Below are 22,969 nucleotides of genomic sequence, written 5' to 3'. Positions count from 1 at the left end.
GGTGGCACACGCCTTTAATCCCAGCACTCGGGAGGCAGAGGCAGGCGGATCTCTGTGAGTTCGAGACCAGCCTGGTCTACAAGAGCTAGTTCCAGGACAGGCTCCAAAGCCGCAGAGAAACCCTGTCTCGAAAAAACCAAAAAAAAAAAAAAAAAAAAAAAAAAAAAAAAAAAAAAAAAAAGCCTGCTGCTCACGCCGCAAACTCTTGAATGCCGCTCATGCTGCAAACTCTTGGGCATGCAGTGCTGGGGACTGCTGCCACCTCCCTGCCCCTATGCTGCCTTCTTTGCTTCAGCTCCAGCACTTGTTGCTGTGGTTGCTGATGCTCCTGGCACTGCTGCAGCCTACAGCACCTCCCTTGGCTCCACAACCTCCAGTAAACAAATCATTTAGGGAATTTGGGTGTAGTTCTCTCTAAACTGCTTCCTGCTGTTAGTTGGGCAAAGTAATTTTGGGGGGATATTCACAGCAGCCTTTAGGGGGGGGGGCTTGGTCTATCAAACCACATTAGCTTGGAGTGAATCCACAGGTTCTCATCTTCTGTGGAACCAAAAGCAGAACCTCTTTTCCAAAGCAATAAGTCCTTAAATCAAGATACCTTTCTTAGCAGTCCCCAGAATCAAATGTCTCTCTCCAGCCAAAAAATTAAAACACAACAATATACATAATCCAGATTCTCTGTGTACATTCATTCCATCATTTCAAGGCCTTCAATTCACCCTCCCACCTCCTCTTTATTACTTTCCTGCTGACCAGTCTTCCAGAGGACATCCCTCAGAGAGTCTCTAGTTCCCCATCTCAGCTGTGCCTCCTGTGGTGCCTATACCATGTGGAATCGCTATGGAGCAAGAGTCTAGCTTCAATCCACCCTTACCATTCCCGGGGCAATCTCTCAGGGATCCCTAGTTCCTGATCTCTTTGGGCCTCCATTTGTAGCATAAGGCCTGCTCTATGTGCTATGGTGCAGTTTGTGAATCGGGCCAGGGGCTGGAGATTGAAACACACACAGAAACAGCCAAGAATGCCCCCTTTATTGTGTTCCAGGGCCGTTTATATAGGGTCTCCTTCCATGCCCTAACTCTCAGCTGCAAGCCCACCAGAAACCACTCCCCTGCCATCAGGAGCTCCTGAGGGTCTTGTGCTCAGAGCAGCTGCAAAACAAGTTGTTTGCTCAGAGCAGCTGCAAGCATAGGAAAACAAGTTGTTTACTCCAGCAGGCAGAGGGTCACAGGAAATTCAGGGTCTGGGGATCCACAGTCCCCAACAGGATACTACCAGAATGCAGCCATAGTGGTGCCTAATCTTGGATTCCCTAATTTAAGGAACAAATAGGAAATGAGTATATAATGTTTGTTGACCAATATATCCATGGCATTCTTATTTTAGTCGGGGATCAAGGCATTAAACCCTAGTGGACTTGGCATAGACAAAGGGGAAGAAGAGTGGGGGGGGGGGGATGTTTGAAGACACCAGAGCACAAGTAAGCTGAGCGAACAGGAAATAAAGTGGAGGGAAGAGAGTGTGGCACAGAGAATGGGAGGTGACACGAAGAGATATTAATGGTCTGACATGTTTAAACTTTAGCCTGAAAGCAGTGGTGGGGTCTTTGTGTTAGATACATCTCCCAGACAATGATGTCATAATTCATATAAGGCAGAGTTGTGGTTTAATAAAGATATTGTAATATGGGCTTAGGCATGTGGGATAAGAGCAAAAGAGGTGCTTAGAAGACATTAAGACTGATGTGGGAGAGTCTTCTGTTTGAGTTGATTTCATTGGCTAATAAAGAAACTGCCTGGTCCATTATTTTCAGCCTCTTACTCACATCTTGATTAACCCATATCTAATAATCTGTGTAGCACCATGAAGTGGTGCCTTACCGTTTAGTTTCTAGCATACGTCCATCTTGGGCTGGAGCTTCATCACTGTCTCTCTCCTTGAGGAGAGGCACGGCAGTCTGCCTAACTTAGGAGAGGTGTGGCATCTTACTGATCCTTCTACCTCACTTCCTCTTCCTGTTCTGTCTACTCCACCCACCTAAGGGGCGGTCTATCAAATGGGCCAGGCAGTTTCTTTATTAGCCAATGAAATCAACTCAAACAGAAGACTCTCCCACATCATTTCCCCTTTTTCTGTTTAAATAATAAAAAGAAGGCTTTAACTTTAACATAGTAAAATTACATATAACAAAAACAGTTATCAAGTAAGAATTACAGGTACAATATTTATATCTACTTTATCTTTTATCATAACAAAGGAAAACAACTATAACTATCTATCTATTCTTCAACTCCATCAGCGACTCCAGAAGGACACAATATTACCTAGGTGAACAAGAAGTAAGCTACTTCCAAAACTCTAGAAATGACAGAGACATCTCACTGCCTGGACAGTCACCCAAAGTTCTTTTGTACTGTTGGGGCATCCATCTTCAGCCTACAGGCCCATAGTTTCCAGCAGACATTTCCATGATCAGGAAATTTCAAAGGTAGTTCAGTCACTATCTGCTGTGTCCTTCAGAATGTCTCGCAGACTCTTTCTTGAATTAGGAACCCCAAAGAATCATCTCACATTTAGGCAAGTTCAACAGTCCTCTCTCGTTGGGTTCTTTGTGTCCAGTTTCTGCCAACAGTCCAGGCAAGAGCAGTTTCTTGCCCAAGTGGCTATCAAACTCCATAAGGATCCTCTTCGATGCCCATCTTCCTCTTGAAGTAGATTGGTGCAGTGTTTAAAAGAATACAATCTGTGTGTTGTTATTTTGGGGCATAAGCTAGCTGGTGGCTGGGAGCCTGGCAGCGGGAAGCCAGCCCACAACTCCCCACTACATTAAGACTAGATTCATTATAAAGGAAAGAGGTTTCTTCACCCCACAATTTTGGATTTCTAAGGGGACTTTATCAATATCAGCTTCTGGAGGGGACCTAATGATAGATAGCACCATATGGCAGGGACACAAGGGTGAAGAGGGAGCTGGAGACCATTCACGGTGCAGCCCACTCTCTCCCAGTGGCTCCTCTGAGGAAATGGACCCATTCCTGCTAGAGCCAACTCACCCCAAGGGATGAGCACCTACCTCGTCACCAGGCCTGCCACTACGAATTCCATCACTTTCAGTAGTATTTCAGTAGTATTTCGGCATGTGGAACTTTGGGGAAGAAACCACATCCAAACTGTGTGGATGCTCTTGGGTTCAGTTTTACATCTGGGCATAAAATTAGCAATTGCAAGGCTTGAGAGATGCTAATAGGTTAAAAGCACCTGCTGCTCTTTCAGAGGACCAGAGCTCAGTTCCCAGCACCCACATCTGGCAGCTCATGACTCCCTGTAATTCCACCTGCAGGGTTTCAGGTGCCTTTTTCTGGCCTAAGTAGGCACCTGCACTCAAGCACACACACACACACACACACACATATAATAAAGTTTTTTAAAAGTAGTAATTACCTACTCTGCTATGCTGATTATATACCAAGTATTGTAATGGTCAATACACATAATTCTTTGCAGCAGTTGTTCAAAGTAAAGTCTCATAGATCCATTTTACAGAGAGAGAGAGAATCTGAGATGTTATAGAGGACCTAAGTTGGAATCCATAGTCTGCCACTAAAATGATTACTGAAGCTCCCAGAAGCAGGATTTTGAGACGCCACTCTGAACCTGGTGTTGACAGGGCAAATCAAATTAAATGGAAGCTCCTCTGACGGTGTTATTTGCCTGTTTTGATGATCTCCATGACAACCAGCTTTTCTTAAGCATTTGTTAATACCTTCTGATTCAAAAGTTGGATAAATGAGAGCTGCCTGAGAAGGGCAGTTAATCATTGTGTTGTAGAGGGTGGAGAAAGAACTGGCCCCGTGCAAGTTGCCCTATGACTTCCAGATGTGAGTCATGGCACATACCCACTGCCTCCTACCTCACCCATAAATAAATAGGCAAATGACCCAAGCCAGAGTTAAATTTCATGGTGAATTATTGGGGAACAATAATAATTGTTCATTTCGGGGTAGCACCTTGAGAGGTTTCATCATACACACACGTGGTTCTCCTCACATCCTCTGTCTCCTTATTTCTGACTCATTCCTTTGCCATAGTGTAAACTCACCAAGGAAACAGCAACTCTTAAATTCCTCTATCCGTCTTCCATGGCACCTCCTGCCTACTTTGATGACGTCTGCATCGGGAGAGAAGCATAAAGACTTCCTTAAGAAACAGTTGGGGCATCATGATACAAAAGAAAACCTTTGAGAACTCAGACCTGGGATTTGAAAGCACAGGGCTGAAGGAGGATCACTGAGGACTGGAGGCTTGGAAAGAAAGACTTGGATCTAGGAGAATCTAGGAGCATTGGTTCTGTAGAAAATATGCAAAATGCTCCTGAGTGCTGAGGCAGGAGAATGGCCCTGGCATAGGGTTGCAGAAGCCTAGCCCAAGAGGAATTTTTACATGTGGGTGCTTTAGACAGGGTATATACATGCCCAGGAGAGTCCAGTAAGAGGGAGAGGGCAGGCTGCAAAGGGGAAGAAGCCAAAGCAAGAACTGGGGCAAGGTTCCAGGCTCTGGTCCTGCCAAGTGTTTGGGAGTACAGCCCACAACTCAACCTCTCTGAGACAAGGGTACTGACCCTTCACCCTCACACACAGCTCGGTCACTGGTTGAAAGCTATTAAGAAGCATTGAGGAAACTTACAGGCATTTTTGGTCCCACCTCTGTGGACCAGTAGCCTGAGCTGGCTCTATAAGAAGCACAGGTGCAGGCAATGAAAAGCGAGAGCACCCAGGAGCCCGGCAACGGTGTACAAATGTTTCAGAGTGTCTGAGTGGAACATCAATCATGGCACATCCATTCCTATTGCCAGGGTCAGCTCCACCACACTGACGTAAATCGCTGCAAACCATGGCCGTATGCAGGGGGCTCATCTATGAAGCAGAGACCGTGTGCCTTTTCTTGTTTACATCTCAGCATGTTTGCAAAATCAAAAGACAGGGCATGTAGAATCCTGTTGACAAGATGTTATGCAAAGCCAGGAGCCGAGAGTGCCTTTCCCTGGCCGACCTGGAGTCTGTATTAGCACTCTCTGAGCTCCTGTCTCCCAGGCATCCGAGCTGACAGCCTTTGAACAGATCTTGTTCACATTAGGAAGAAAGCGACCACTCTTCTCATGTTGATAAATTTTGCAGCAGCTTTTCTCGTATATACCAGCCGCCTTGAAACACATCTAATTAAGCAGCAGTTAGCTTACTGGGACTGCACTTGGCTTTGATGTGCTCATCAGCGTTGGGGAGGAAGTATAGGGAAGCTAATCATAATAGGACTTAGCTCTTATAAAATGCCTTTTATCTTCAAAGTGGTTTACAACCACTAATTATTAGAGGAATTAGGATGAATAGCAACCATCTTGGTGAGACCTGAAGCCATTAGCCAGGGCTTTTAATGTATCTTATAATAGATCAGGGCAGTGTGGCGGGGGGTGTTTAATAACAGCTGTCCGAACCTGGAAGACTTATTTCATAGAGGTAATGCAGCTGTTCCCTGTCTCCCTGGAGGCCAGAACATGGAAATTGGACCTAATTTGAGGAGAAAGGATGCTCACTGCAGGATTGCATAAGCTACAGCAGGTTGCCAGAGGGAAAAGAGATAGTCTTTATCTATGGTGTCTGCACACACCTGACCCTTTTGGAGGCTTGTCCCCTTCCTGGTGGTCTGGTGTGGGTGAGGCCACTTCACTATGTTCCATCCAGCTGACAATCCGTGTTAGATTAGTGAACCTTGGTTTTTTTTTTTTTTTCTTCATGTGCTTGCTCACTTTCCCCCTTCCTCTCACTCCTGAGAGAGAGGGGAAGAAATGAAAGCTCATGAAGATATATGTGACTGAATAAGAAACTGAGACATGAGAAACATCACCCCAGAGTCTTGGGCATGTGAACACGTGCTCCCAGGTGGTGGCGCTGTTTGGGAGGTTTAGGAAGAGCAGCCTTGCAGGAGGAAGTTCGTCACTTGAAGATTAAGAAGCCTTCACTACTTCCACTCTCTCTCTCTCTCTCTCTCTCTCTCTCTCTCTCTCTCTCTCTCTCTCTCTCTCTCTCTCTCTCTGCCTTGTGCTTGCGGTTCAAGATCTGAGCTCTCAGCATCTCACTCCAGCTACTGCCCCTGCCTCTTACTACCTTGCTTTCCCACCACGGTGGGTTTCTATCCCTCTGAAACCGTAAGTAAAACTAAACTGCCTGCTCTGTAAGTTGCCTTGGTCATGGCATTTTATCCCAGCAACTGAAAAAAGTTACTAATTGATACAATATTTTACACACACACACACACACACACACACACACACACACACACACGTTTTTTTGGTTTGGCTTGCTGAAATATACCAAGGTGGAGGAAGCCAGCTGGATTTCAACCACAATAGTTGGATAGTGGTAATGATAATACCCCAATAACAATAGTGGTAATGATAAAAGGTAGTTTGCCCAAAGACAGCTGAGGAAGATGCTGTTTTCTAATGGGAAAGAGATCAGCTTGTCAAATCCCCCTGCGTGTGGCAAATCTCTTTTCTCTTGATGATAATGTTTATTCCCAGCTCTGCTTGCTCTGTCTCCTGCATTTTACAAATGGGAAAAGGAATCGTGAAGATGTCACCTAACTCTTTTAGTGTCACTCAGCTAGGCAGTGACGGAGGCAGGATTTGAACCTGGGGCAACTTGGCTTTTCCCATTCTGCTGTGCCACCCCCCAGAAGCTCAAGTGTGATGGTCCTTTCACCCTTTATTCTCTCCCCAGCAAAAAAGCAGGGTGGCTGCATGCTCAGTCTGTTGTCAGTTTGGCAAGAACTGTCTACTTTCAGCCCTGCTAACTCTGAGCTAGTCATTGTGAACTTGGGGTCCCACTACACAGGGGTTCTCCTACCACTGAAACCTGGATAGTTGAAGAGATTTGAATGGCTCCCCTGGACACTTTGGGACTTTGATCTCCTAACTGCCTGCTGCAGAAGGGATTCAAGGGGAATCTGTGTGACTTAGTGGCTGCCTTCAAGTTGGCAGCAGGTAAAGTGGAGAGAGAGGTAGAAGCTGAAGTCCAGATTAAGGGAGAAATTCCCTTTAAACCCTCAGGAGGGATCTAGGTTTGATCTACAGACTTTCTGATTGCACACTCAAGCTGCTGGAATTATTCTGGATAACTGGGAAGTTTTCCTAGGAATATTTGAAGACTGGATAATTTGCATCTGCATGTAAAGTGTTTTATGGAATTATCCCAGAGGAAAAGAGCGGTTTAGAAACTTAGCCACAGGCAGGAACGAAGTATGTTCAGTTGAGAGATATATCTCAGTGATAGAGTGTGCTTAGCATGGCATGGTCCTGGGTTTGGTCAGGAGAAAAGAGGGAGGGAGGGAGGAAAAAAGGGAGGGAGAGAGGGAGGAAGGTGGAACTTAGCCTGCCCTTTTTCTGACTGTAATGTCTTTTGAGCTAGTGAAAATCTTTGAAATAAAAAATGAAAATATATTACTATTGTGTATGCATGTGTGTGTACAAGTGCCACCATATGAGTGTAAAGGTCAGAGGACAGGTTTATGGAGTCATTTCTCCCCTTCTACCTTTACCTGGGTCATGGGGGTTGAACTGGGCTCACCAGACTTGCATGGCAAGTACATTTACCCACTGGGCCATTTCACCAGCCTCTCTAACAGCAAATCTTGAAGACAAGAATCCTGTCCATCCCCAAGGTTAAGGCTTCCTTGGGCATTCTCAGGTGGGAGATAGCTGAGCCTAGGACAGGGATTCTTTACTTGGAGATGGAAGCAGTTTTGCTTCCACTATTTTGCCCCCCCCCCCCACTGCCCTTGGAAAACCCACACAAGCTGTGCAAAGATTTCAAGTCAATCTAGGGGCCTCAAGGGTAGGGAAAGAAGCCTGGATGCCAATATATAAGTGGCTTTCCCCGGGAGCTCTGCCCTACTTCTATGTGTTTAGGGTAGCAATCTCAACCTTGGGATGGAATATTAACTATTTTGTATGTCAGAGATTCATTACAATTCATAACAGTAGCAGAATTGCAGTTAGGAAGTAGCAACGAAATAATTTCACGACGAGGGGTCACCCCAACATGAGGAACTTATAATGACACAGAATTAGATAGGTTGAGAACCACTGGTGTAGGGTTTGCTTAGCTCTCTGCTCAGTCTGGAAGTTTCCACAGGGAAATTGCTTAATTTTAGCCATTTTTTCCTCCTTGACAGAATTGAATATCCAAGGAAAAATTAGGGTTCTGGGTTAAATACAATATACTGGTGGCTAGTGGTTCAGAGAACCAGCTACTCTACCCAAAAATCCAGGTTCCATTCCCCAGCACCCACATGCCAGCTCACAACCAACTGTAACTTCAGGTCTAAGGGAATCTAATACCCTCTTCTGGCCTCTATGAGCACTGCACACATGTGATGTACAGGACACACATGCAGACAAAACATCCTTAAACATAAAATTATATATTCATATACATATGCAATAGACAAGGCTATAATGTTTAGGCCTGGGTAGACAGAAAGTGGTAGTGGCCCCAACACAACAATAATTACTTATCTTCCTCCTCCTTCTCTGTAGTGTGGAGCTGCGGGCCGGCTTCCCGCCGCCCGGCTCCCAGCCACCAGCTAGCTTATGCCCCGAAATAACATCACACAAATTGTATTCTTTTAAACACTGGCTGGCCCATTATTTTCAGCCTCTTACTCACATCTTGACTAACCCATATCTAATGATCTTTGTAACACCACGAATGGTGTCTTACCGAGAAAGATTCAGCATGTCTGAACTGGCGGCTGGCTCCATTGCATCTGTCTCTGAGGAGAGGCATGGCAGTCTGACTAACTTAAGAGAGGCGTGGCATCTGACTGAGCCATCTACCTCACTTCCTTCTTCCTGTTCTGTCTACTCCGCCCACCTAAGGGCTGGCCAATCAAATGGGCCAGGCAGTTTCTTTATTAGCCAATGAGAGTCCTCCATCACTTCTCAATACACTCATTGGGTTATTGACATACAGTAAGCTGCATGACTTTGAAGTCTATAGCCTGATAAATTTTGACATAGATTTGTGTGCATATACATACATACATGTGTATGGTGTGTGTGTGTGTGCATGAATGCAGTCAATCAATCTTCCATTTGTGGAGGCTCTACATCCAGCTGACCATGTGTGCACTGAGCAGGTGTAAGCTGTTTTCTCTAGACTATACAGCATAAGAACTGTTTGCACAGCGCTTGCACTGTAGCAGACATGAGACAATTTAGATGGCATGTGGTAGGAGACAAGTGCAGTGATGCCTATCTGTGACCCCAGCGCATGGGAGACGGAGGCAGGAGGATCACAAATATGAGGTCAGCTTGGGTTACACCGTGAGGGCCTGTTTCTAAATAAACAAATAAAATATACAGCAGGCTATGCATAAGTTATGTGTAAATACAATCCATTTTGTGTAAGGAGCTTGGGCACTTGCAGATTTTGAGGAGAGTGAGGCATCTGGGAGCATCCCTCAGGGATACTGAGAGGCCACTATGGATCAATGAATAAGTTAGTAGAGCTGTGAGCCTACCGCGGCTTCACATGCCACACTCGGGAAATGACGACAGGGATCATATCCATCCGTCTCCCCGATCGCCTCGTTCTCATCCCTCCTCACTCTATATCGTCTTTTTGTCACGGTTGTTTCCGTTTTCCATAAATGTCATCAAAAGCAATAGTAAACTTGGACAACTGTAAACAAATTTATGTAAACAGGACGGCGTGGCACATATCAGCCCTTGGCTTCTTGCGTTTGTGTGATCAGTTTGAAATGTATCCATTTTTGTTACTCACTCCCTATTTGTGCAGGGTAGCTACTGTTGTGTTCACATACACACTACAGTTTGTGTATCCATTCTTCTCCTTCCGTGTTGTGTGGCTATTTAAATTTGGAGCATATAGGGCGCCCTATAGCTTGCCTCCGCTCAGTCTCCATGTATTTCTTCCCTTCTCTCATTTGAAAGACTGGCTGATCTATCAGCCATCCTGGCAAACCACACTGGTCCTGAGCCCGGTAATTAAGAATTGGTTGCTAAGAGATGCCAGCACACGCTAGTGACCAGCTCTGGACACAGTTTCTCTCCCTTCCTGCTCTTCTTCTGTCTTGTTCCACCCTAGTCACACCCTTATTTTTCTCATCTCTGCTGCTCAGGTTCTGAAAATCCACAAGGAAATCCACAGGTCTGATGGCCACCCCCGAGGGGAGGGGAGACTCCAGCTCCCAGGTGTCAGGCCATGGGTGGCAGGAACGTGGAGCCTTTCTGGAGCAGATGGACCGCCCAGAGAGGTTGGAGGTGGAGGAGCAGATGCCAGCCCAGAGTGTCATGCGGAGGAAGGCACAGGAATTCTTTCAGACATGTGACGCCGAGGGCAAGGGCTTCATCGCCAGGACAGACATGCAGGTGAGAGGGGTCTCCACTTCGAGCTTCACATGAGATACCTGCCAGAGTTCTTTCCAGAAAAGGTCTTAGCTCTGGAGCCGCTGCCAGTGTGTACTGTGCAGGGAAATTTGGTCTCTGTTCAATGCCCTTACCTGCTTTTGGGCTGTTTTCCTTCCCTGACTCCACCGCAAGGCTATTGGACCTGGTGGTAGTCACATGATGGATTTACTATACCATAGGAGTCCGAGGATGTGGCTCAGCTGGTAGAGTGCTTGTCTAGCTGCCGTTGATGAAACCCCAAGTTTAATCTCCAGCACCACACAATCCTACATAGATGGGGTGTGGTGCCACACACCTGTACACCCAGCTACTTAGGAGGTTGAGGTAGGACTGTTGGTTCAAAGCCAGTGGGTGACTCTGTGAGATCTTTTCTCAAAAATAAAATTAAAAACATATGGGATGTAGTTAAATATTAGAGCACTTACCTAGTACCTCAAAGGCCGTGGGTTCAAGGTCCAGTACTGAAAATATAAAAGGTCATTTTTGAAATGACCTTTGAGTTTTATATAATTCCTTTTGTGTCACTATGACCTCCTTTTTTTTCCATCTAGCCACTTAAAAATGTAAAATCCATTCTTACTTCACTGACCATACAAAACTAGGCAGTTGCAGGTTTAGCATTAGGAGTATCGTGTATAGGATGCTCCTACCTTGTTCCCTGTCCCCTTGTCCCTTCAACAGCTCCTGAGAATGAAATGGCCCGCTGCAGGCCCGTATGGTACCAACCAACCTACTATACTAAAGCCAAGCACATTGCAATCTGTCATGGGCAGAGGCTGATATAGCCTCAGCTCTCCCGATGGTGCTCAGAATTATGCATGCCACAGGCAGGAAACAGGTCTGCTCAGACTGCTGGGGCCACCCAAAGGAAGAGGGTGCATGCACTTCTGGCCTTAAAGATGGCTCTCCTCCAGCTTCCTCTCCAATGTGAGTATCACTTGAACAGGGGTAAAACTGTGTAGCCATGTGCTTGAGGAAGGTGGCCGAGCCTGAGTCTAAAGATTCCTCCCTGGTTCACACTATCTGCAAATTCGGTATGGCACCTGTGCGTTCACGTGCTCACAGACAGGTTCAAAGGGTAAAAGGCCACTTGAGGGTCCTGCTAACCTTGGATGTCCTTCCTGATCCTTTTCAGCTAAAGTAGGGTGGAGGCTATCAGTTTTCTGCCAGATCAGGCAACCAGAGGCTCACTAGGGAAGGAGGAAATTGAATCCCAAAGAAAGTGTTGGGATCCAGCTGTGACCGGAACCAGGGAAGTTTCAGCCTACCTCCAGGGGGAATGGCTTTCATTTCCAATGGAGCCAAAAAGCTTCCTATCTGCAAATCCAACACTCTCCTACCCTGAATTCTTCCCTGTTGGTCCTCCACAGCTGGTTTATGGACTGCAGATATCTGCTGTGCTGTTGAGTTTCTAGAGTCCTTGCACACACTTTCCCTCTCCTTCCTTTCTTGAAAAACCCCATTCATATTTAATTCAGTTCTTCGAAATGGCTTTCCCGTTAGCCTCTCTTCCCACTTGGTAATGTGTATCAAACGCCACCGTTAATGCACAGACCAGCCAAATGATGCTTTATGGCTCAGCAGCTAAAAGACTGAGCCAAGCACCCCCTCCAGGTGTGTCATGGGCTGTCACACCTGGACTCTAACTGTCCACATGTGGGTCCGCTTTCCCTCCTCCAAAGCCCTGTGCATGCCGGCTAAGGCTGTCTGTCAGTCACTGGCACAGGCGGCGTTTGTGCAGCTGGCCCTTGGGTTCCTGAGGAGAAGGAGGGCCAGCTGAGAGGTAACGAAGTCCCTTGGGACTCCTCACTTGGAGATGGGTCGTTAGGTACAGGAGGACTCTTGCTTTGGCCTGGGGCCATTTCACACCAAACAGACAGATGCCAGAGGGAAGTGTCAACAGCTCAGCTGCCTCATTCCCCGGGCTGTCAGTGGGTGCAGGCTCTGAACCTCCAAGGCCTCCCCTACTGACCTCCCTCCACCAGCTAGATACACAGCCTCCTGGAACAAAAGCCGCTGAGGGACTAAGCATTCAATCCCATGAACTTGTGGGGGACTTTTCACATTCATATCAGAGTGGGACACCGTGTGTGTGTGTGGGGGGGGTCACTTGAAGTTAGGAGGGGGCTTATCCAGCATCCTCAGAGCCAAAGAACCAAATAAGTCCACAACTATTTAGCAGAATAGCGCTGGGGTCCTGAGGCAGAAGGCCTCCACCAAGGAAGACCCACATAATATGGGGGTAGCATGACTCAGGAAAGGGGGTACCTGTTAGGAATTTTCCTAACGCAAGCTCTCTGCCGACGCAAAAATCCCAATCAAGCCAAATCACAACAAGCCAAGTTAAAAAAAAATATCCAGGTTTAATAAGTTCCTGTACTCTCAAGGGGCCCCGAGGGGAGACCAGGAAGCTACTAATTCGATAACGGGGAGGGGGACAGCTACTAGGGAACTTTCCTGGGAAGCAGTTTAAATACACTGAGGGAGTGGTCAATGAGGGAGTGGTCAAGATTTTGGCAGGCTTGGCAGGCACAGAGATGGGGCCTCCAAAGATGGAGGTCAGAGACCTGGGCTTACAGTACCCAGAGGAAAAGACCAGGATGCACACAGTGGCTCCATGGGCCTCTGTCTTTCCCTCTCCCTGTCCTTTCCATTTATTTATTTATTTATTTATTTATTTGTGTGCTGAGGGTCAAACTTAGGACCTTGGGCAGGACTACATCCTCAGCCAGTTTCTTACTTTCGATTTTGAAACACAGTCTCGCCAAAGTTATGCAGGCTGTCCTTGAACTCGTTGTCCTCCTGTCTCGACTTCCCCAGTAGCTAGGGTTACAGGCCTGTGCCGCCAGGCCCTACTCCCCCTCCTGCTTGGTTCAAGTGGTTTCCAGATGCCGGGTGTTGTGCCTCCAGTTTCGCATCTGTGGTCTCACTTTCCATCAGAACAGCACATCCTCTAGGAATCTACCTGGGGCTATCTAGCCAGTCCTGTACAGCATTGGTCCTCAGCATGCCCCAAGTGCCGGCTTCGAAGGCAGACCTGGATTTGATTTCTTGGCTGTATGACCCTAGGGCTAGCAATTCACCTTTAAACTCCATCTTTAAAATGGGAATAATGATATCTACCCCAAAGGGGTATCATGAGAATTAAATGCAAATAGATACATAGGTTTCTTTATAAATCATATGGAAAATTGTCTGATGCCTTGGTTGGCACCCAACAGAGGGTCTCTTCATTAATATGGAAGGGAGGACTATGTTTGAGACTTTTGCAGGCTTGAGCCATGCTCTGGGCCCCCATGACCATCAGCATGCTGACTAGTGTGGTCTGGATTGCTTTCAGAGGCTACATCAGGAGCTACCCCTAAGTCTGGAAGAACTGGAGCATGTGTTTGATGCCCTGGATGCTGACGGCAATGGCTTTCTAACCCCAGAGGAGTTCACCACTGGATTCAGTAAGTTCTGCTGCCTGATGGGGACCCAGGGCTGGCAGTCTTCCTGTAGCTGTGTAACATATAGTCCTGCTCGCTCCACCTCTTTTAGATTCTGTCTCTGGGGCTTTTCAGCTCTTTCTTTGGGGGTGCGGAGCCAGAGGTTGAGGGGAGTAGATTATTGGGTTCTTTGTACTTGCCCACCTTGGTTGTTCATATCATGGCAAACTTTGTGCCCATCAACTGTCATTGCCAGGGTCCCCAGATGGCAGCTCAGGCAGGTATGTCATCAGCAGGAAGCTGTGCCAGATATCTTTTACCCATCTTTCCTGCCTTGATAGACAAAGTAAGCAGCAAAGGTGTGTGATAGCAGGATAGCTCAGCCTAAGTCCAGCTGAGAGGTGGTGGCTCTCAGAAATATCTAGGTTTGAGAAGCACAGTCATTCTCAAGGTCACCAGCAGGAAAGAGAACTAAGGTCTGTGGGCATGATAAAGAATTGAGATCCTGCTTCCAGATGAGATGAACCAGTAGGCCAGTTTCTCCATCTTTCTGCTTCCTGCAAAGTGCCATGCAATTTCCCTAAACACATCAGGTACTTTTCCTGACCTCCAGGAGCTTTTTGTTGACTTGAGAGGATAGGACACACTGCTGTCATGCCAGCCATCGTGACTATAGAGAGAGCTGCCTATACGTGTGTGGTGGTGCTGATGGTGGGGATGGCAAGGCAGGCCTTTGGGGAGTGATGGGGAGCAACAGGAAAAGACATGCTTTTCTTCTTCTTTGGTGGTAGTACTTGGGATTGAACCCGGGACCTTGGTTATGCTAGGCAAATGTTCTACCCCTGAGCTACATTCTTCAGAGACACATGCTCTCCATCTGACTTTTAGAGATTCATGGAGGAGCCAGCCTACCTCCCAGGCACTGTCTCCAGGCTCTGGCATCTCTGGCAGAATGCAAATGGGAGATCAGAGGGAACAATCTCTAGACGCGGTGCCCCATGGATCTTTGCTACTGAGGGACCCCCTTCTGTTCTCTAGGGCAATCCTTGCATGGATCCCGGGAAAAGAGGAAGCCAAGTCCTCCCTGAGCTGAGGATATCAGCTTCAAGTCTTTGCTCTCTATTCTCCTAGGTCACTTCTTCTTCAGTCAAAATACCCAAAGTGAGGAGGAAGCTGACAAGCAGATGGAGAAGGTGTATCAGTCTAGGGGTGAGGATGTGGAAGGCATGGACCACGATGAGGAAGCACAGTTCCAGATGCTGATGGATAGACTTGGAGCCCAGAAGGTTTTGGAAGAGTAAGTCTATGCTGGACCCTATCCATTCCTTCTTACCTCTCTCCCACGCTCTCCACTGTCCTCACTTCCTGCTGTCTACTGCCATCATTACAGGCCTTGGGTCTGCTCCCCTTGCAAAGGGTACCCTGCATCAGAGATGGCACAGGTGTGTGTTCATGCAGGGTGGAGATGGTTTAATGATTGGAGAGTCATGACCTCAGGAAGAGAAGGGCCCAGGGTGGAAAGCGATCCAGCAAGGTCAGTCGAGAAGTGTCCTGCTCATAATAGACCAGTCTAGTGTCAGAGGTGAGAAAGGCTGGCAAAAGTGTGTGCCGGGCAGGAAGGATCCAGGAAAAGGCCCAGGAGAGAGTGTGACTGTGGAGGAGGATGGGTAGGAAGTGAAACTGGCCAGCAGAAGCAGAGCAGGAAGGTCGGCTGTGAATAACCCAGGATGATGCTCAGGATACAGAAGATGGTCACATAGGCTGTGAATAACCCAGGATGATGCTCAGGATACAGAAGATGGGGACATAGGCTGTGAATAACTCAGGATGATGCTCAGGATATAGAAGGTGGGGACATAGGCAGGCATTTGGGGAGCTCATCAGACAGACTCCCAACTCAGCTTCACATCGGACAAAAGGCCAGAGCCCAGGTACCACTGCCAGGGACTCCATAAAATCCTCCGGCTGCAAGAAGAGGAGAGAGAGGGCACTGCCAAGAGCCGGCCACCGTCACGAAGGGCAGGGACTGTCCGCCACCATCCTGAAGGACTTTCAAGACAGTGCTCACTAGATGTCACACTGAGGACCATGCCAAATGCCTGTGTAGGACTAAGATAAATGATATGTCTGAAAGACTGTTTCTAGGTTGGCCTCTAAGGACCAGCAGAGAGGACAGTGGCAGTCCCCATCCTCACCCACATGGGCTCATCCGGTAGCCCGAGGGGCCTGTTCAGGATGGCATAACCACAAAGAGCACAGCAGCTTGGCCTGGCTTCAGAGCTGTCTGTTGCTCAATAGAGAGCTCGTGAGTTGTTCTGGTAGAAGCAGAGGGGCAGACTGGTGGGCCTCCTTGGACCACTCTAACCTGCACTGCCTGGTGGTCCCACAAGAGGTAGCGCCCAGAAGCGGGTATCCAGACACACAGCTGGTCTTGGAGGTCTGGTGGAATAATTTTGCCCATTAGTGAGCTAATGACTTTTTATCACAAGTTGAGAGTTTTCGCCTCTGTTCGTTTCTTTCTTGTTTCTGTGGCCTGATGGTAATAGCATAAGGGAAGGAAGATTCAGTTTTCCTGATAACTTCAGAGGGCTGCAGTTCAGAAGGCACAGATGGAGAACTGATGGATAGATAGGGGAATGGGTGACTGAATGGTCTCAATGAATAGGCAGACGTTTCAATGGGCTAGAAGTAAGAAAGGATGGAAATAAAGGACAAAGCGGAGGAAGAAGAGAAGGAAGGGGGTGACAGGAAGTGGATTCAGTCAGCAGTAATCATTTCTGTTGGATACAGAGGTTCATATCTGTGCCCTGAGAACACTACTCTCATGGCCCAACCCAGCATCACTTCTGAGCAAGGCTTCTGAATATAGTGTTTACAATGGCCTCAAGGATTTTTCTCCTTTATCTTGGGAGTGCCTGGCCCAGTTGTCTGATCATATTGGCTTTAGGATTTAATGGGGGATGAGTCAGATTTGTGCTGCGTGTACTGCAATCACAGCGGTAGGTATTAGGTGCAGAGAGGGAGAGTGAGGCCCACACCTGCAGCTCTCCACATTTGCCGCTTGGTGACAAGGTCGCCATGGCCTGCCTCTGTTGCTCTTCTAGGTGAATACTGACTGCACATGCCTGATTGCGAGTGATTCTCGGGACCCGTGACTCCGCACCTCTTCCCTGCACACCTCAGAGTCTGACTTCCTACTTGTCTGTCTGTGTCTCTGCCTCCTTCAGACTGGCTCTTCCCTATCCTTTCCCCTGCCAGTCTTTCCTAGTGCCACTAGACCCCAGTGGGATGCTGTGTATTCGCCTCCTTCCCTAACAGCGACAATTACATTCTACCATCCATAAAACAGCATGTCCGCCTCTCAGCAGTGAGGACATCCTTCCCAGGGGCGATGGCCCCTCTCTGGCTCTCTGTGTTGGGTCTACCCAACTGCCTCCGGTGTCCTCTCACTCCTGCGATGCTGGCCAGCACATTGCCATGCATGCGCAGTGTGGTCAGTCCATTATGACCCTCACAGAGGAAGGAAGTGGCGCAGTGAGAGAGCAGCACAGGAGGAGTCAGGCTGCTGGGCATGAGCCTGGATCTATCATTGCACCCATTGCACCAGGGGATGGTCCTAGCATGCCACTCCTGTCTCCCAGGTCATAGTGAGGCCGGAGGGAGGCGGTGCACAGCGAACACTGTGCCATCAACTCTCGCTATTGCTATTTTTAAGGCGATGTGGGTGTGTTTCCAGCTGTTCACTCCCCGGTCGGGAGTCCCCATATTTCCCAGAGACCCTCACTTACCCACTCCCTGTTGCGGTCTCTCCTTCCCTCACAGTGAAAGTGACGTCAGGCAACTGTGGCTGCAGCTGAAGAAGGATGAACCTCACCTGCTGGCCAACTTCGAAGACCTCCTCACCACGATCTTTGCTCAGCTCCAGGAAGCCCACGAGCAGAAGACTGAACTGGAGTATATCCTCAGAAAGTAGGTGCCCATCTTGGCCTGGGTGGGGTGTGCCCTTCCTCCTGTCTTTTTCATGGGCTCATTATAGAGTGTTTATTTGTCACTGTCTCCCAAGGAGGGTCAGAGTGCTACAGCCAGCATGGTCTATCTGCTTTCCAGTCCCAGCTAACCCTTAGTAAGCACCTTCCGTTTGCTGGAAGCCTTTCTAAATATTTTATGTGCATTATCCCATTTGCTGGGGACTATCCACTGTTATTATTTTTGCTGAAGCATGCATGAGCAGCCCACTTATGGCGATTCTGTTGAACCTGTCCATATTGGATTTTATTGTCTGAGTTTGATGAGGATGACTGACCAGGTCTCTTCCTCAAGAGGGCACCAGATCTCATTACAGATGGTTGTAGGCCACCATGTGGTTGCTGGGAATTGAACTCAGGATCTTCAAAAGAGTAGACAGTGCTCTTAACTGCTGAGTCATTACCCACATTTCCAGATGAGAAAATAAGATCCAGGAAGTCACGTGCCCAGGAATGCACAGCTTGTAAGTGGTGGAGGCAAGATTCAGAGGTAGATAGCCCAGAGCCCTGGACAAGAAGGAAAAACTCCCTACCTGCCTGGAGACAGTAAAGCCCTTGCACTTTGGGCCTCCCCTAGCTCCCAGTATACCTTGCTTTGCAGCTCCCCACCCCCACTGTAACCTCCTCTCTTTGCTACCATGGTATATCAGAAGACAGGACCAAGACCTCCAAGAAACTGCTGCCAACCAAGGGTCCACACAGGCAGAGGCATCAGATCAGAGGTAGCCTGTAGAGGTGGATCCCCTCAGAGAACTACCTGTGCTTGGGATGCTGTTCTGGCTCCTGGTCATATAGCATGCATTCACACAGTGAGCTGACATTTGGAAACATGGCGTTGAATGAGGTATAATGAAGGGTGGTCAAACACCCTAAAGTGGAATCGGAGACCCAAGACAGAGCAGGCAGAACACCTCATGCCCCTCGTGTGTTCTTTTTTGAGCCCAGATTGACCTACATTCTCTGTGACTCCCCAGTGAGCCCCCATCTTACCGAGCAGTTCTGCAGAGCACCTGCCCAATGACATACTTCTTCCCGAGAGGTACAGAGGAGCTGGGCTGAAATACCTCAGAGGAAGGCCGTAGGCTCCTCACTGAGTGCTGCTGGATAGATTTCAGCCTGCGTACCACACCCACTCTTTTCCCTTGTGCTTTCCCAAACTAACTCTAAATTAACTTGCCAAGGGAAGAGCTGCTTCGAAAGGAAAAGGCATTCGAACTCTGCTTTGGTCGGTAAGACTGAGGCTACGTCATGAAGAATGATACCCAAACAGATACCTAGAAGATTGTTCATAGTATTTCAGGACAGCCCACAGGCTTGAAGGAGGGAAGGGATGGGGAGGAAACTTGGAATCAGGCAGAGGTCAGCTTGCATCTCGGTTCGGCCACTTGTTAACTAACTTAACTGCACCATACACCAAGCTACTGAACCTCTCTTGCGTCTCAGCGTCCCTACCTGTGAGACAGACGGGGTAGCAGTCTCCATCTCACGGAGCTGGAAGTGCCAATGGGATCACACTTGTATTTGAGCACTGTGAATGTCAAAGGAATGATAACTGTTGTTCACTGTATCTCGGTCAGTTTGGGAAATCGTCTGGCTGAAAAGAGAGAGTTTGAGCTTTGGCATAATCCTAGGTGAAGCGTATTCCCAATGTGGCACCGCTAGGCCATATACTGGCGTGATGCCCGTGAGCTTTTGGTGTATACCTGAGAGGAAGGGACTGGCAGCCAGGACATCTGAAGCAGTTCTTGCAGGGCTTGGCAGCTAACTGGCTCTTGTCCTCTTTGAACCTCTGTTTGCATATCTGGAAAGTCAGGGGCACGAATTTGTTTCCTTCCTGACCCCAGCTGCACTGATGGCTTGGGTGAGTGGAGCCATAGTGAAGACAGGAGGCCCCTCCCATACAGGGAGGCGGTCATTTTGTTCTCTAAGGAGAGCAATTGCTTCCTGAATTGAGGGCAGGTGGCCTGCCTGGCCCCTGCTCTCACAGAGAGGCCTTCTCTGCTGCTCCCACTCCTGAGAGGCAACCCCCGCCGTGCTGCAGAGCCTCTTAGAGTGGCCGCAGGAAGTACTCAGGCCCTAATTTAGTAATTGCTTTTAACATTCTTGAGATGAAAGTCAAGGGCACTCTTGGCCGTGTGTTCAAATCTATCTCATCCCCTTCTTAGCCATCCTCTGTCTAATAGTCCTGCTGGCTGAGGCTGATTGTGGCCAGTTCCCAGGTCTGGGGGTGGGGGTGATGACTGGAGGGGCTCTGTGATGTCTGCCGGTTTCACCCTGGGGGACTCTCTGGCTGCAGAACCAGAGAGCCTCAGGTAGTAGGGAGTAGAAAACCCATGCGGGACAGAGGAAGAGCTGGAGTTCTTGCCCAGGTCTGGACACTTATAAACTGTGTGACTAGGAGTTACTTGCTTTACCTCTCCGTGCATGGGCTATTTTGTTAACAACATGTGTGAATGGGTTGAGAGTTTTTCAGACCTTTTGTGGTTGTGACCAGCCAAAAAGGAGAAATGCAGTTTTTCTTTGCTTTATTTTGTATGTACGACTGAAAGCTAAGTTTCATAAGATAGCGCCTGCTTGTGTTTCATGAGACAATGAGATTTTCTATTAGAGACTTATAAAAGTCTCATTTATTCTATTAAAAAAATTGGTCACATCTTGTCAGTGGGCCAGATGGTTTGTAAAGCACCATGTGATTCATAACCTTGGCAGCTCAGGAAAGAAACAAGAAACCGGAAATAGGGTGTGAGACTTAAATGGTCTCTGAAAGGGACACAAGGTGAGGCTTCAAGCTCGGAGCCTGTTAGGGGAGGATGTGTCCAGGCTTTGGAGAACGAAGTAGGCTCAGAGAAGAGAAGGGCTTCCTAAGGCAACATGGAACCAGAGCCTCCTGGGAACCCTGCATCCTGCTGAGCTGCCAGAGTCCACCTCTGCTGGACTCCAGCTCGGGACAGGTGTGGCATTTCAATTCCATCTGAAATGATTGCCTGTCACAGAGGCTGGAAGTGACAGAAGCAAGTCATGGCTGCTGTGTCCCGTCCCCCCTCAGTCTCAATGCCGGACCGACTGACTGACACTTACGTTACCAGTGGGTAGCATTTAATTATCGCTTCCTTTGAGTTAGTCACCATCCCTGAAGAGCGAATGGTCACTCTGACCAGGCAGATTTGGAAAAAGCCTGCCCAGTGTTTGCCAGAAAACCCCGACTGGAGCTTGGGGCAGTATGGGCAGAGGTGCAGACGGTTCCTGCTTCTCTTCGCAGGGCTCACAGCTTGCTTCTTCCTCCTATGGGGTCCAGAGAAAATGGGGCTGACTCCTGGGGCAGTCTGGGTCTGGTCTCCCTCTGGTTGATTGAGGCACACGTTTCCTGTTCTCAGCTCTGTCCTCAGCTTTGCAGGCTGGACTGGAAACCTTGGGCTGCAGCTTTGCTACGGTGAATGGAGAGTGTCGTTTCCTCCTCACATCCAGTCCCAGGTTGTAGGAGGGAGAGGATGCTGCCCCTGGAAATGGGGATGCTCAGGAAAGCATTGTTATCAGAGACCAACCACAGAGTGTGCCAGGGTGTTGTCAGAAAGAATCAGGGCCTGCCTACCCTTGTTGCCATGGATATGGTTGAAATAGGAGGAGACCTTTCTGGAAGTATCCATTTCCTATCCTGTTTGCATGTCCATTGGGAAGGAACACCAGCCCCAGGAGGCTGGGTGAAATGCAAGAGCCTGGGTGAGAGCCCACAGCCTCTGTCCAGTGTTCAGTAAGAATTGCTCCCTCCGGGCCTTGCTTTTCCCTGAGGATGTGAGAGTGCCATGATACCTCAGCTGCCGTCTTTCTCATTCCCAGAAACTGGGGAAACTGTGCATTCCAGCATAAGGGGTGCACTAGTTACCTGATGAGAAGCAGGTGGCATGAGGAGGGAAGACTGATTTGGACTCGTGGCTGGAGGACGTAGTCAGTCATTGGGAAGGAATGGCTGAGAATGGCTTTGTAAGTGTCTGGTGGCTTATTCTCATCTCAGGAGACCAGGAAACACACAGACACACACGGGGCGGGGGGGGGGCACTCATGTGTGAGGGGCAGGGAGGGAAGTAGCGGGGAAGAGAAAGAGCCAACTCCGTAACAAGTAAGGCTGAACCCCTAAGGCTCACCTCCTAGCCATCCATCTCTATCAAGACCTCACCTCCTAGAGGGCCTACAATGCTACCAGCCAGGGACCAAGGTTTCATGAGCCGGTGGGGACGTTTCATACCCACACCATAGCAAGAGCTGTAGATTGTTAAACGTGTGGAAGAATTTCCGGCTGCCAGAATTAGGAAGTACTTGGCCATGGAAAGGGTTCTCAGCTCTCCCCCTTTTCTGGAAACCAAAAGAAGCTAGCAGCCTCTAAAGGGGATGAACAGTGAAGCTATGTGGAGCTTCATGGACTCAGAGGGATCTTCTGAGTCACGAGGATGTCAGGATTCTACCTCGGGGAGTCTAGGTTGCTTGATTGTGGGAAAGAGATTAGGTTTATGTTTTTTTTTTTTTTAATTTTTAATCAGGCTGAGACTATGTCCTCTTTTGCCTGAAGAGGGCCTAAAGCTTCCTGAATCAGAGGCCAGCAAGGCTGATCTGCCAATCTAACTCAGGCTCATCCCCTTAGTTCCGTGGTCTGGTTCGCTCGTTTGATTCAGGGAAGACCACGCTTGTATTTGATGGAGCCCATGTGTGTGTCCTAAGCCCTCTGTCCTTGACCACAGTTCCTCATCTACCCAAACTCACCTTGTTCATCTACAGCCCTGAGTGGCCTCTTCAAACTTTAGGAAGGGACTTTTGCAGTAGGACAACCACCACACCGGAGCAGCCAGCACCCATCCGGGCATCACCATCTTCCCTGGCATGGAGCTCTAGAAGCAGGAAAGCTTAGCAGGGGAGGGAAGCCATCATGCCCTTGGCCTTGACTCCTAATAGGATGACAACGTGTTTTGTACATGGCAGGTGGCCCTTCCATGCCACTGGTGCTCACTGCCTTCTGGAAGACCTTGGTGGTAGCTCCCACA

General features: G+C 48.4%; 1 protein-coding gene across 1 annotated transcript in view; it reads left to right on the top strand.

The window, feature by feature from the left end:
• Cracr2a (calcium release activated channel regulator 2A) overlaps positions 1-22,969 on the top strand; it is a 115,011-nt gene that overhangs the window by 33,678 nt on the left and 58,364 nt on the right. Inside the window, exons 3-6 of the mRNA XM_038320374.1 lie at positions 10,198-10,447; positions 13,827-13,938; positions 15,046-15,211; positions 17,737-17,883. Coding sequence (XP_038176302.1) covers positions 10,232-10,447; positions 13,827-13,938; positions 15,046-15,211; positions 17,737-17,883 — 641 coding nt within the window. The 5' untranslated portion in view covers positions 10,198-10,231. The remainder of the gene's footprint in view (positions 1-10,197; positions 10,448-13,826; positions 13,939-15,045; positions 15,212-17,736; positions 17,884-22,969) is intronic.

Source organism: Arvicola amphibius, chromosome 2 (assembly GCF_903992535.2).
Source record: "Arvicola amphibius chromosome 2, mArvAmp1.2, whole genome shotgun sequence".
Taxonomy (NCBI): Eukaryota; Metazoa; Chordata; class Mammalia; order Rodentia; family Cricetidae; genus Arvicola; species Arvicola amphibius.
The sequence above is the reverse complement of the archived record's forward strand: the minus strand, read 5'-3'. Positions and strand labels throughout refer to the sequence as shown.